At 39.5% G+C, this 14,762-nt stretch overlaps 1 protein-coding gene across 1 annotated transcript in view; it reads left to right on the top strand.

Moving 5' to 3' along the window:
* The first annotated feature begins 1,366 nt into the window (after positions 1-1,366).
* Positions 1,367-14,762, top strand: part of CDK6 (cyclin-dependent kinase 6) — a 125,535-nt gene continuing 112,139 nt past the window's right edge. Inside the window, exon 1 of the mRNA XM_010001574.1 lies at positions 1,367-1,599. Coding sequence (XP_009999876.1) covers positions 1,367-1,599 — 233 coding nt within the window. The remainder of the gene's footprint in view (positions 1,600-14,762) is intronic.

Below are 14,762 nucleotides of genomic sequence, written 5' to 3'. Positions count from 1 at the left end.
CGGTGGGGGAGCAGGGTCCCTCCGGCTGCGGCCCGGAGGAGTCGGTGAGCAGGAGGCACTGGGCACAGGTTTCCTTCGGTGTAAAATCAGCATAAACATGCAGAAGACCTCTGGGTTTACGCGTTGATTGAAGTCAGGGGCTCTTCGACTGAGTTATCTAAGGGACTTTAATCCTGGCATGGTCAGAATGTAGTGTAGGAGAAAGTTACAGCCCCGGAGGCCCCAGTATCTTTATATCAAGAAGGGGCAGGGGGAAGGAAGAGGGTTTGTGTGGAGCTTTGTGAGGGGAGGTGATTTGCCCACAGCCCTGCAGAAAGTGTGGGTGCAGAAGGCACTGCTTCTGCTCTCCAGCCTGGTGCCCTGCAGAGCAGAGCGAGCTCTCCCTGAAGACCATCTCTCATCAGGCTGCTCTGCAAGGAGCTGCCAGTCACACATCCAGCAGTAGCAGCACCCACAGCCCAAACCCTCGCGTCTGAATGGCTTTGCTGGAGTGTACGTTTCTGAATGTACCTCAGCACACAACGCTCAGAAACATGATCGTCATGCCAATATGTACATGTTCCTCCTCCCAGCAGGCACTTTGAGGCAGGAACTTGTCTCTTGCGATGTGTTCAGGCAGGGCTTAGCACGGAGGAGATGAGATCGAGGCTGAAACCTCCCAGTACTATTATTTACTAATAAGTAACTGTAAGATAGCAAGGCATGTATTTCCACCATGTGCACTGAAGAACCTTTGAGTCCTGCAGTCCTGACACAAGTGCTAGGACAGAGCTTCCTCTCACGCGTGCATGGTGAGCTCTGCCCTCCCCGTCACCCGTGGCTCACAGGGTTGTTGCGTTCAGCCCCTTGCTCAGTAGAATCCCACAGCACGTGTTTGCTCTGCAGCCATGTGTTGTAGCCTTCTCTGCAGACCTTTCTAATTGTAGTGTTCTGTCAGCCATTCAGGGGTGTTAATACGTGTGCCACGCTGGTGGTTCACATCTTCCTTTGCACCATGTTTTTGCTTTGCCTGTAGCTATCTAATAGGTTAGCTTAGTTTTCTCAGTTTTTAAACAATGCTGAAGTAATGAAGTAAACTAAACTCATTTTTCTTGCTTCGTTTGTCCCCCAGATCTAATTGGCTTTACACAGACAATGCCCCTAAAAACTGTATGATAATTCTGGGTGGCCGAAAGAGGAGGCACGTTGGAGCCCGTACAGAAGAGGGACGAGAACAGGAGGACAAGAGCTTCCTGCTGCCCCTGGCAGAGGTGCCGAGTGCGTGGCCTGTCTGCAACGTGAGCGAAGTGCCCATACCAGAGAGCAAGTGAGACCAAGAGCCACCCCGAGGCACGTGGGGCGTGGGAGGAAGAGGAGTAGTGCCAGCATGGATAAGGACAGCACAAACCTGGCTGACCAGCAGTATGAATGCGTGGCTGAGATTGGGGAAGGAGCCTACGGGAAGGTGTTCAAAGCCCGAGACTTGAAGAACGGAGGCCGCTTTGTTGCGCTGAAGCGGGTGCGGGTGCAGACCAGCGAAGAGGGGATGCCACTGTCCACCATCCGAGAGGTGGCAGTTCTGAGGCACCTGGAGACGTTCGAGCACCCCAATGTGGTCAGGTGAGGAAGTGGGGCAGGTGTCCCAATCAGTGGGGTCATGGTTTTAGTGCATGAATTGGGCAAGCAAGAGTTTGGGTACGTAAATGGACTGGACACTAGTTTGGGTTTGTGGATGAAGTGGGCACTAAGCTGTGTACTTGAAGTGTGGTTTGAGGTTTCAGAAGGCCAAGGTGTTGCCTGCCAGACCTCACCTCATCCTTTGCGTTGCCTCCCACACGCAAACACCCATCTCCAGAGGCATAGGTGTGTGACTTAAGTGTTTGAGTGCGTGGGCAAGGAGCCACATATATATATATATATATATATATATACACACAAACTATTTCCTCAGGCCTAAGAGAATGAAGAAACTCCAGTGTCTCCCTGGTTTTGTCTCAAGTATTAGTTCTGCCAGCTGCAGCTGATTTTTTAGCAGCTCTTATTTGTTACCGAAATAGCAGAGACTATGTGAGTGGTAGTGGAATGTACTTTCCACCATTTTAGATGCTTTTATAGAGTTGTAGGTTATTGTGTTAAAGAGAAGTAACAGCTTAAGACTTCAAGCTTTTCAGGTGGCCTTGCAATTGAATGCTCTGACTGGTACTAATCTCACCGCATGAAGATGATCGTGCTACCAAGAGTGCAATAGTACAGACATTGAACCTTGCAAAATGGTTCATCCTGGGGCCACTGCCCCAGGATGTCCTTTCTGTCATGTCAGTAACATAAACCCCGGATAAATACCTGTGTATTTATTTCAGTCTGTACACAGATTCTCTCAATGGTGAGGCTGACCGTACCGCAACCTCTTACGTTTTCCTGTAGCTGGAAACCTCCAGCTGCCTTTGAGTGTCTTACTGATATTTGAAACTTTAAGAAGGAAGCTTCACTTTGCAGATACCCACGTATGCAATGATTTGAAACTGGTCAGCAGCTCGCTGAGGGTGCTGTACTAGCAATATTTCCTGTTATTGGCATTATTGTATGCTCATACTGAATAGCAAAAGGGAAATATTTTGTAATTCACTAACACCAAGGCTCTTTCAGTCCCAGACAAACAGACACTCCAAAGTTAGAGGTGACCTTCAGCATGGCTTGTAGCTGGTGTTGTGTTTGGTTGCTGAATCAAGTGATGTGGTTTACAGAGGAGCACACACGAAGTTCTTCCTTGGCAGTAGAGTGATAATTGAGAGCTCTCAAAATCTCTGAAACCCAGCCCAATAATTTCTGAGAGTAAACGAGCATTTAATTGTCCAGGTTTAGATAATTTTGTATTTGAAAATTATAAAACTTGTTTGGAAGTAATTCCACATAACAATACTTACTGATTTTTCTGTCATCGAGCTTTTTCCACATGAAGTAAAAAAAAAAAATTGAAACACTTTGTAACCCTGAATTCAGCAAAATAATGAAAATAAAATTCTTGTTTTCCAAAGAGCCATTTGAGAAACTGACTATGCAGCTGTTTTGCTTAGGTTTAAGGGCAGTTCAATCTCAACATAGCATTGCATAAATACATTGAAGCTTAAAATATTTTAAAAGTTTGAATGAAAATTCATTCTCTGCAAGCAGCAATGTTTCAACCAGCAAAATGAGAATGTAGTTTCAATATCAAAATCTCTGGAAGTGTGTGCCAGGTCCTCATCATAGTGTTGTGAAGCCTGTAGCTTTTGCCATCAGCAGCATTTCGGATGCAAGGGGTTGGCCTGTGAGGTATCAGGATGCTTGGGACCTTGGCTGCAGACCTTTTTTCACGAACAGGCAGGGGAACAGAAACAGGAATTTCAATTATCTCTTCTAAAATGTGATGAATGCTATTTAAGAACTCACCTCCATTGTGCATTTTTTTAATCTATAGAGCAGATGAAGCTATAAGTAGCACTTTGGAGAGACTGAAATCATATATTGAAAGATTATTTGAAAATATTTACATGCCCCAGTTCTGTTATAAAATACGGTACAAGAGTTTGTAGCTTATTGAAATTAAAGGTCTATTTTTATATTATGTAAATATACTCAGAAAAGGAAATGCTGTAAAAGAAGATCTGCACTTCTAAACAGCTGACCTAGGTATACTTAATTATTAAATATATTATGCTCAAAAAAATGTTCATGGTTTGGGCATGCAAACTGGTATCACAGCCAGGCTATGAAGTGTACATACTAGATAAAATGTACATAATTTTCAGTGCACTGGGATAACAACACATATTTGAATTTTTTTTAAATTTATTTTTTCTTTGAAGATACATCTAGCTTTTCTTCTGACTGTTACAGGCAAGTAGCTTGAGAGGAGCAAGTGAGAACTGCAAATGTAATGTTGAATCTGTTACCTCTGAGTAATGGCATGTGTGACCCATGAGTTGCTGCATGCAAACCAACAGTCATTCTGTGAGTCAAAATTTAGACAGACTTCAAACAGATGAGCCACACATGCCCTGTGCTCTGGCATCACCTGATGGCATCAGCAGAAATCACAGACCCCATGAACTTGTGCTCAGTGTCGTGCTGGACTGAAGTGGTCAGTCTGGGCATCTCCAGAGAATACATTCAGAAGCTCAGCAGTCCAGGGCTTCTCTGTCTCCATGAAGTGGTGCTGAACATGAAGAGCAGTTGGTTGAGGAAGAGAACCCATATGTGCTAGGCAGGGGTGCAGCTCCTGCATGGTTTTGATGGTCACGGAGCCACGATGCAGGGCCAGCATTGCTGCTGCAGCCCGGGTTTGTCGAGGCTGTCGTAGTTCCCCTTCCTCGAAAATCCTGAGAAACACTTGGAGCCAGAACTGGTTTCCAGTTCTTGGCACTGGGGTAGAAGAGAATTTTCTCCATAAAGTGCAAATGTCTAAATAGCATAGAATAATTTTAAACAAAATATTTATCGTATTTTTCCATGGTACTGCTTAGTAATAGTGAGAGCTTTGTTTTCCATTCCTTCTTTCCAAGTCTGTTGTTTGCATTTCCATACAACAAAGAGATGCGTTTTTCACAACACAGTTGTTTTACAGTAACAGATAGTGAAGTTAGATAAGAATTCCCTGCAGAACAACAAGGTGCAGAATAAGTGAAAAGAAGTCTAACCTTCATCAGAAAACTGATGGTGGTGGAACTCTCTGGACTATAGACTGTAATGGAAATGTGGCCTGGAGGACTGATCTAAAATTTTGTAAGATGGTAAAAAATAGTATACAGAAAGGTACAGGAAATATACAGTTAAAAGGACTGCTGTGTGCTTAAAATCCTGTCATGTTCACATTTGCCTCTGTGGAGAGTTCCTCTCCATCAGGTCATCTAATTCTTTTCTATTTATCTTTGCAAAACAAAGTAAAAAATAAAATCTTCAAGAGTAAATCTTATTCTGAGTTCCTCTACAATGAAGTATGCTGCAGGCTTGGAGATGTCCTTTGTAACTGGTAGGATGATGAAAGTGCTCCTCTAGCTCACCTTCCAGGTAATAAGATGTATTACTTTACTAAAGCTTTACTATATACAGTAGTTAAATCTGGCAAAAGCTGGTCCAGCACTTATGTAGCTTAATGCTGTTCTTTTTGGGAAAAATGAAATATATGTAGACAAAGGACAGACTTTGCCAGGAATAAATGACATATTAGCTTCAGGAAATTCCTGTATGTATAACTGGGAGTATTCCCTGCTGCAGTATATCTGTAAAAATTCTACTTGTGATTATAATACTAAATTCAGCACTATATTATGTTCATTTTATCTCTCTCCTGCTGGTAATCAGATGAGTAATTTTCCCCTAATGTTAATCATCCATCAAGCTGTGAATTAGCACTTTGGGAAGGTGATTATCCAAGACAGAATACTGTAATTCTTGCTACACTTGTTTTCTAACAGTTTTCATAGTGTTAATCCTTAAGCAAGTAGAGCAAGCCTGCAAAGCTTTATTTTCTCATAGTTTTTTGATAAATACAACTTTTTAAATATTTTCATGGGTTAGTATGTCTTCAGTTTTAAAATAACCAAAATTATATTGAATGTTATCTATTAGAATATAATTTAATCTGAGTTACTATTTCAGATATAAGTGTCAGAAGTCTTGCCATTCAAGGTCATCACTACCTTGGAATGAAAAGTTTTAGTTCTCTCCTGTCTGTTAACTTGCAGAATAGGTGCCCCAGCTGACTGACTTAGGTTCAACAGAATGATCCACCTTACTGGAAATGTAACTCTAATCCTCAGTCTTTTTGGTATACAGATCAGAGTGGGGGAAACCCAGTGACTAGGAGTGTTTGCACAATTATGCCATGTTCAAGACTCTGTGTTATTTTATAACCCTGAAAATATAAATTACACGGTAAAGTACCTTCCATGGTGCAGCAATAATGTCACATGACTTTTTCCCTGCTTTTGCAGTCCAGTGGTCCATACTGTTATCTCTTGGCTTGCAGTTGAGTACTTGATGGACTCCATCAACTGATTTCCTTTGGCAAGGCAACCTGAGCATGGAGGGACAAGGCTGGGGCACAAGTGACTCCCTCATCCCCACGAGTCCTGACATAAAGACCAGCACTTGACTCTGCTAAGAGGTCCCTGAAGTGTATAATGGTTTGGTACTTAGAGCTGGTTTATACTTAGCAGGTGTCTTTTTATACGTGTTGTAAGATTCCTTAAGATCTAAATTGGGTCTTAGGCAGAAATTCTTTACTGTGAGGGTGGTGAGGCACTGGCACAGGTTGCCCAGAGAAGCTGTGGATGCCCTCTCCCTGTTCCAGTGTTGAAGGCCAGGTTGGATGGGGCTCTGAGCAGCCTGGTCCAGTGGGAGGTGTCGCTGCCTATGCAGGGAGATTGGAACTAGATGATCTTTAAGGTCCCTTCCAACCCAAACCGTTCTGTGATTCTTCTTCTTCTATGATTCTATGGTTCCATGTCCAACCTGATGGAGAGACCATACAGAACATATCTGTAGCAGCCTGTCAAAACCTAGCCAACCTCTTGAAAGGCAGTTAGAACTTGTAGTTGTTTTGCTTTGTTCTATTTGTTAAACTGCAATTATATGGGAACATACAGAGGGAAAATCAAAATAAAGTCGCTAATTTTGTTTCTCTTTCCAGTTTGTGGTGACACTGACATAGGCTGATGGCTTTATTACTGTACAGTTAGTAAATTTTAAGGATGATCTTCTCAAAATCATTGAGCCATTCTATCCTGTCAAGTGAAACATTTCTATTTTACGGAGTGTTTGTCTCCAATGAATTCTGCTTCCTTCCTTACTTCCTTTTTCTGCCAAGCTAATGAGAAACTTCTAGCATGTGACATCATCCTTACAGACCAGCAGTGTGCTGTGTTGTGTGATACAATTAATTTTTGATTAGCACCACTCATATGGCATCTGGCAGGCCCCTGGAGAGAAAGAAATGGTTACCTCTGTATTGCTAGGTACAGGGATTGTCTGGCACTCAGAAAGAGTAAAATAAGATACAGGGATGGAGTGAAACAGAAGAAAATTAGCTTGAAACTTGCCAAAGTTTAAGGGATTAATGTGGCAGATGAGTCTCCTCTGGGTTTGAAGAGGTGGATGAGTAATGGGAAGGAAAAACTGAATGAGCTTCAGAGTCAGTTTTAGTCTAACACAAACAGGATGGTCTTCAAGGCAGATGTGAAGACGGGAAGTGCCTTGGCTGGAGAGAGGCATTTCCAGGCTGGAGCACAGTGGTGGCTGGAGGGGAAGGGAGACGGTCCCGGCACTGACCAGCCACTGCAAAGGCCTTGGGGGAGGGAGGGGCTGCCTACCTGGGAAGATGACTGCTCTGATGGCAAGAGGGGAAAGGGGAATGATGTGGTTGACACTCAACAGGGTTTGGCAGTAGGTGAGATTTGGAGAAGTTTGTTAAGTTGACAGAGGCCATTGTGAAGCGACTGCACACGAATGCTGGCCTGTCATCATCTGCTTGCAAACTTACAGCACACAGAGTAAGCACGTACAGGGAAAATAAGTTATATTCTTCCTGTCCATATGAATTGTTTATTAGTAATGGATGTGGTGATTTGTTTTGAATGCATGGTCTGCCAGAAGCAGGACAAGATAAGAGCATGTCAGGAAGGAAGGGTTGAATATGGAATAGCCTACTGAGCCTTAGGAAATTCAGTTTCTGGAGTCAGTACAAGCTTTCTTCAAAAAGTATTTTATCTTATTCTGAATCTAAGCTTTTTACAAAAAACATGTTTCCAGTCTTTGTGTGAGTAAATGTTAGTAATTTTAGATTATGTCCAGTGCTGCCTTCCTTCTTTAAATCTGTGGATGATTGTGTCTCTGCTGTTCTCAGCCAGATCTAGTCTTGCTGGGTCCTGCTCAGACTGAAAAACAGACTTGTTTCTCCACAACTGTTGCTGGTGACAGCCTGTGGCTGCCAGGCAAAGCGTCAGCATCCCCTGAGTTAATGGAGTGGGGTCCAGGATTCAAAGCTGAGCCTTGAAAAGGACAGGAGGGTGGATAGTCCACTCTAGCAAACAGGGAACAGAGTAGATTAATTGGGACTTTGCCACTTGCTTCATGGTGCCTACTGCCAGCTGAAGTGTGGAATGGAGCTGGGAGAAGTGCTCACTTGAAATAGAGTAAGTTGGAGGCTGTGATTTAGCAAAGCACTGAGTCACTCAAGTGGGATTTAAGTCATTGAAGTTTAGCACAGATTATTAGATATCAAATTATCATTATCAAATAGAAATAGCTATGATATTAAGTAGGCACTGAATTTTAAAATGCTTTTCTGAGTAGAGTTCAGGGACAATATAGATAAGCATATGAATCACAGATACTGATTCTTGTGTATTACATTAACTGAAGCCTTATTGCCAGAGAAATTTTCTATTAAAAGCTGAAATAAATTGTGCACAATAAATAATATCACTATCCTGGTATAGCAGTATCATGAATTTGGCATCAGGAGTGGTTCCTTGTCTTTGTAGTAATTCGTAGTTTACTTAGTTTAGTTCTGAAGTAAATTTATTCTGAAAAAAATTATTATAAATTTTCATAACCCTAAATAAAATAGAAGCTTATGCTCATTCCAAAACTTTGCAGCTGTTTATAAAGCATTTGTTTTTTACTCTTTGTATGAAATCTATTTTTTTCTCAGTTTTGCTGAACAAGCTGATTCTCAATAATCTAAAAAATTACCAAAAGATCACTGTGCCCATATAAATGTATAACTAAGCTGTGTTTTTTTTTTTCATTCAGAAGAGGACAAGTTTCTTATCTTACGTCATTTATTCATATATTCTTCCTGTATTCTGAAAAATATTTTAAATTATGCACGCATTTTTATTTAACAGCTTTACCTTTTAAAACTATAAAGCATTTGTATTTAAAAAACAAGCCACTTTAGAATTTTCCAGTGAGTGGTTTTTTCCATAGTGCACTTGACATTTTCCATTTGGGAAACCTCCATTTGGGAAGCTTTTGATGAGATGATAATCAAAGAGTGGAAACACGAGTGTTGATTTCCCAACTGTTTCAGAATTTTTATTTACCCTTAACCTTTGGAAACTTGTCCCATCACTAGAAAATGTTCACAAGGAAATATTCCGCTAAACAATCCTTTTAAAATCAGGCTTTAAAATTCCAACAACGCAGTTGTATGTTCTTTAGGTGGAACAAAGAAGTTTATATATGAGTAATAAGAAACTCTTCCACATAATGCTTTCAATGTCTTTTTAGGTTTTTAGAAGGACATAGCTGTCTAATCTAAGAAGCATCCCACATCATTTTAGGACCAGGTGATGATTTTGGATGCCTAAATAGAGGGTGTAGTGGAATGTGCCAGTTTGCTGATATTGATAGAGTTACCCTTGGGTAGATTTCCCATGACATGCCTGGGAAACAGTTTACAAAAACTTCCGTACTGTTTTAAAAGCATTCATGAGTGGTTGTCACTCTGGATTATCATTAACAGGTGACGGACCTTCTCTTAGTAAAAGGAAATTAAAAAATAGCTTGCATATGAATTCATCTTTGCAGGAATTTCCCATATTTAATGATTGAATACTTAGTTCTAGTGCAGATGAATCATTCTGAGCTTAAATGAAACCTACTGAGTTTGGACTTTTGCAACATTAGTCAGTACAGAATGTTACACATTTTGATAGAAACAGATAAAGGAGCTGGGAAATGGAAAAGCCTAGGTGATATTTTTGTTTTCTCTTTTATGTGAAGCTTTGGGTAGTCTTTTAATACCTATTTGAATATCTATTTAATATGTATTTGAAGTGTGGTCACAATGGTAAATAACTGAAGGTGTCTGTTGCTGCTTAACAGTGTCAGAGAATTCCTTTCTCCCTGAAATCATTTAATTATAAACTAGCAGTTTCAGTACTTCGTTCACTGTTTCTTAAGTTAACATATTTCTAGGAGCTTTCTGTGAATGTAATTCCTAGCTGGGCTGATGCTTTTGTTTCTCTTCATCTGTGGAGCCAGGGCTCTACTGTAAGGATAGAATTCTATCACTTTTTTTTTTTTTCTGTTTTTTTTTTTCACATTTGATGTGGTATTTTGCATACAGCTGCAGAGTAGACAGTTACCTTTGAAAAGAACATTTGGCTGGTTTAATTTGATTAGGGCAAACCACCTCAATCATTTCTGAACTAAGACCGTTTTCATTTTAACTTGGCAGTAGGAGTTGGGAATGTACTGACTGTGCTTAGATGTCTGGGGGAGGACTTGTTTGGACACAACAGCTACCGCCAAAGTGGAACAACCAGAGAGGACTTTGCCCACTTTGCTCCTTCCCCTTGAAAAGGGAGGGCTGTGAAGCCACTAAATGTCACTTTTAACTTTCACTCGTTGTGACAAGGAATTGGACTCCTTGTGAATGTTTCTATAAAAGAATTGGGAACCTTCAATACATACTCAGACATTAAAAAAAAAAAAATTAACACAGACATAGGATGTGAAAATCTTTTATTTATAGGAAACTTAAACATGCCTAGCAACAGCATCTTGAATTAACTTATTAAAAAATCCATATAAATAGAAGTCTAGTAGGTTTCTTGTAGATATATTGTATCAATGTTAAAATGTATCAATTTGACTAAGTCTTAATAAGCTTCCTACATTCTGTCATGCTGGCTTTGACGTTCTACCCATTGCTTATCATATACATATATTATGATGGCTTTTTATGTTGCATATTAAAGATGAAAACTGATTCTTCAGATTTACAGTAATATGTATTCTATTTGACTTTTGCCCTCGTAGATAATCAAATAATTTTCCTAATTTTCAATAAATTATAGTCAGTATTTCCAGAAAGGATTATTCTGATCTTTTAAGTGCCCTGACTTCACAGTGGCAGATCAAAATATATGTAGCAGTATTTTAACCAGAAGATTAGTTGAAGGAAGATTTTCTGGTTATTCTTGTATTATGTTCTGAAAACAGATATCCACAGTTAACTGTTCATCTATGTGAGCGGCCTGACACTCGCTACTGGCAGGGGAATTGCATCCATGTATTCCAGCTAATCCAGATATGTAGGCATAGATTTAAGCTTTGAGCTTCTGCTAGTGAAGTTCAAGTCCATCGAGCTACACTGGTTCAAATGGCTCTGGTTGTTCAAATCATAAATTGCTAATGCCAAGGTGAACAAAAATGCATTTGGACAGGCAGACTGCACAGAGGTCTCAGAGTTTCTGTTGATATGTTTCTCTCCTAATTACATTCCTTTTTAGCACCACAAATAATTCCTCTCTATCTTAGTATGTAGCATCTGTAATATTTTATGTCTATCTCTGTGTTTTCACCTAAGCAATTTGTACAATACTGTGCTTACCCCTGAACTCCAGGTTGCCTCACAGATGTGGTAATTGATGGGGGCTGTGTAAAGCCCCCTTCCTCAAGAGAAAATGCTTCTATCACTATAATTAGAGACTTTCTGATTGCTGTACAGAGCTGGAAGTTTATGTCTAACTTAATATTCACTACCACAGCCCTAGAACCTTATTTTGAGGTTTCTTCAGGATGTTGAAAGTTAATGACCTGTATTATTTTTCTCTACTAGGAAGTAGGTTATAAGGTGAATATCCTTTTGCTAATTATATCTAATAGCATACTTTGTGACCTTTACAACATAGAAATTGAGCAGTATCTGCACTTTTAGTTAGTGTGTTGTTTATCCTTAGCTAACCTTCTAGATTGTTGATGGAGATAGGTCTACTCACAGGTCGTTGTAGTTTTCTCGTGGGCATCTCGAATCAATTTCATAATGTTCATCTCTGCTTTTTATAAAACACTAAGCAACAAGTTTTGATCTAAGCAATAATATCCATATCCAGACAGATTTGAATCAATGACTATAGACTGAAAATCAGAATTAAATGTCTCATTACTTAAAAGTCTCATTAAACTTGAAAAAATTGGCATTCTTGAAAGGGCCCACACAAGTTAGTTCTTCTGCAGAACGGAATCACTGCATCTCTTCTGAGCTCATACTGAGCACCTGCATCTCTTCATTGCATGGAATCCAGTTCATCACATTGCCTTTATGTTTGTAGCGTCATTTAAAAAGAAAAAAGTTTCTTGACATTACTTAATTCTGTGCTGCTTATTATTTATGCTGTCTCGCTTCTCAAGAAATATGAAGGTTGTATTACTTTTTAATTTCATTTGGTCAGATTAGAACATCTTTTAGAGATATCACTTATTTCTGAAGCAAATCTTTATGCAGTGGTGAACAACTATAAATAGAAATGATATTGGAACTGAAGGCCATGGCAGTACAACAGCAAGTTAGGAATTGCACAGGAGTCATTTGACTAAAAATGAAAGGTATTTGTGGCCATAACTAAAACCCAGATAGGTGAACAACACTGATGAAGGAGTCTTTTTAAAAGACATTTTAAGTATATTGGAATATTCCAATCTTTTCCTGGAGTATAAGAGAGATCACTCTCTGCATAGCCTGAAGGAACTTGCAATAGCTGGTTTAAGAAATTATTAAATTCAAGAGATACAGTCATAGTGGCTGCAATAATTATATCTGGTGGTTTGGGGAAAGGAACGGTTCCCAAACTTGATGTAGAAATAGTAGGCTTTAGAAAAGAGAGATTAAGAAATAGAAGTTAAATATTCAACAGTCAGGAGGAAGGGTATGAAAATACTTAGATTGAATGTGATAGGTACTTAAATAGATATTTGTAGCAGCACAATTTGTCACTTGGGTCATACACCTTTCTCTAGTGTGTTGCTCTGTCCAGTCACTGGAAATTCTGCCTGCTGCTTTGGATCTATAGCCTCTTCCATGGTGCTAAATGTAGCAGGACAGTTTAAATGTATTGGTTCTTCAGGCTCTCCAGAGGGGGGGGGGGGGCTGTCAAAGGAAAACACCAAACTTTCCCTTTTTATGGCTCTGCTCCAGTATATTGTATTGGATGCACAGAAGATACACATGCATTAAAAATAAAGCAGGGTTGTGAAATAATTGTGAGTGGACATCTAACTTGAAGCAGCTGAATATTAATAGTCCATCTTAGTAATTTAGAGTCTCCCCATGGTGAGTGCAGAGAGAGAATGTGCTTTCGGAGAGCAATTCACCCCCTTCACACTCTGTACCCACCCTGGAGCAGCATGGATTGCCCTCTGGAAGTGCCTGCAGAGAGAGCCCAGGCGGCTGATGCAGAGTGGGCACCCAACTGCAGCCCAGTACAACTAGATGAGATTAATGCCAGTCAGTACAGGTCAAGTTTGAAGGTGGAAAGAGGAAACAGTAGAAGGTTGTCTGTACAGCAAATAAGAGAATTTACAAAAGCAAATAGGAAATTATTTTGGAGGTGGGGAATAAAAAATTTAGTATTAAAATCAGAGGTTACTTGAACTATGAGAAATTTTTAGAATAGGTAGTTGAAGAAGAAATTAGTATTATACAGGAACTTTTTTTTTTTTAGCAAAGTCTATAGTATATGGATTTTGGTAAGAGTTTGTACAAGGCACTTCTTTTTATATCAGCTGGCCAAAATTATGTGCTTTTCCTAATAGAAGAGTGTGGATTTCTGAGAGATGTACTGACTTCTGACAGTTGGCTTGAAGTTTGCTACTAGCATTGAAGTACTAAGGATGTAGCTGGAACGGGTGAGCATTGCCTGGTTACCCTGTACCCAATTTTAAGCTTCCACAGAAGCCATTTTGGTCAAAACTTGTTAATCTTTTACAAGAGAAAGGGTGGCTGAAGGTGTGTGTTGGATGTTGGATGTTGTGAAGATGAGTATTGGAGATGGCCAGTCATGCAACATACAAGTGTTTAAAAGGCATCTTTCAAAGATTTCTCAGATACAGTTTATCTTGTGTATTTTTCCTCATTTCTCTTCACTCTGCCATACCGCTCTCATACAGGATTTGCTGCTAAGTGAGCTAATTATCTTATTACTGATAAAATTCTGATGTAGTTTCATTGCCTCAAATTCCTTTCAAGCAAATTCCGTGATTGTACAGTTGTGAATAGTTGGAAAATTCTCGTCTGACTTACATTCCACTCTGAATTAGTGGACCAAGACCTGAGTGCTTTGAAAGAGTGGCACTGTATTTTTTATCTCTTGGAAGTTGTTTTTTTTTTTGGACTTTAGAGTTTAATTTTTCTATAATCTCGAAACATTTCAGCCCACATTGCTTGGTAGTAGCCTGAAAAATTAAAATCAGTAAATAATACAACAGATTCTGCTCCATCGTTTTTTATGTTGAGTGTCTTTTGGAACTAGTTCTTTTATAGCTTTAGTTACAAAGCTTGAAAACATTTTTTTTTATTATGGAACCACTAAGACAATATAATGGTAGTAAAACAAATAAGCTGCTCTGTTAAGCTGCTTGGATGCACATATTACATGTGTAAGAGTGTATATTTAGAAAAGAAAAACAATGAAAACTTCAAGATTTGACTGCGTTTACACAAGGAAGTTCAGCATTATTATTTTGTAACATGGATGAGGATTGTTAGACATGTAGGACTGCAATTAGTTTGAAGTCTGTGCCTTAAAAATGTACGAACAGTTTTCTTTTTTAAAGTTAAAAGAAAAAATTGAAAGGGAATGAGGGAAAGCCAGGAAAAAAAAACCAACACACCCCAAAAGTTAATTGTTTTTAAAAAGTTACATGACATTGAAAATTTGAGCTTGGAACTGAAATGCTATCTCACTCCTAAGTATAATAAAATAGCAAATTTTATTAAATATATTATAGAGTAA

This window comes from Chaetura pelagica, unplaced genomic scaffold (genome assembly GCF_000747805.2).
Source record: "Chaetura pelagica isolate M959 unplaced genomic scaffold, ChaPel_1.0 scaffold127, whole genome shotgun sequence".
Lineage (NCBI taxonomy): Eukaryota > Metazoa > Chordata > Aves > Apodiformes > Apodidae > Chaetura > Chaetura pelagica.
This window is presented reverse-complemented; position numbering and strand designations above follow the sequence as displayed.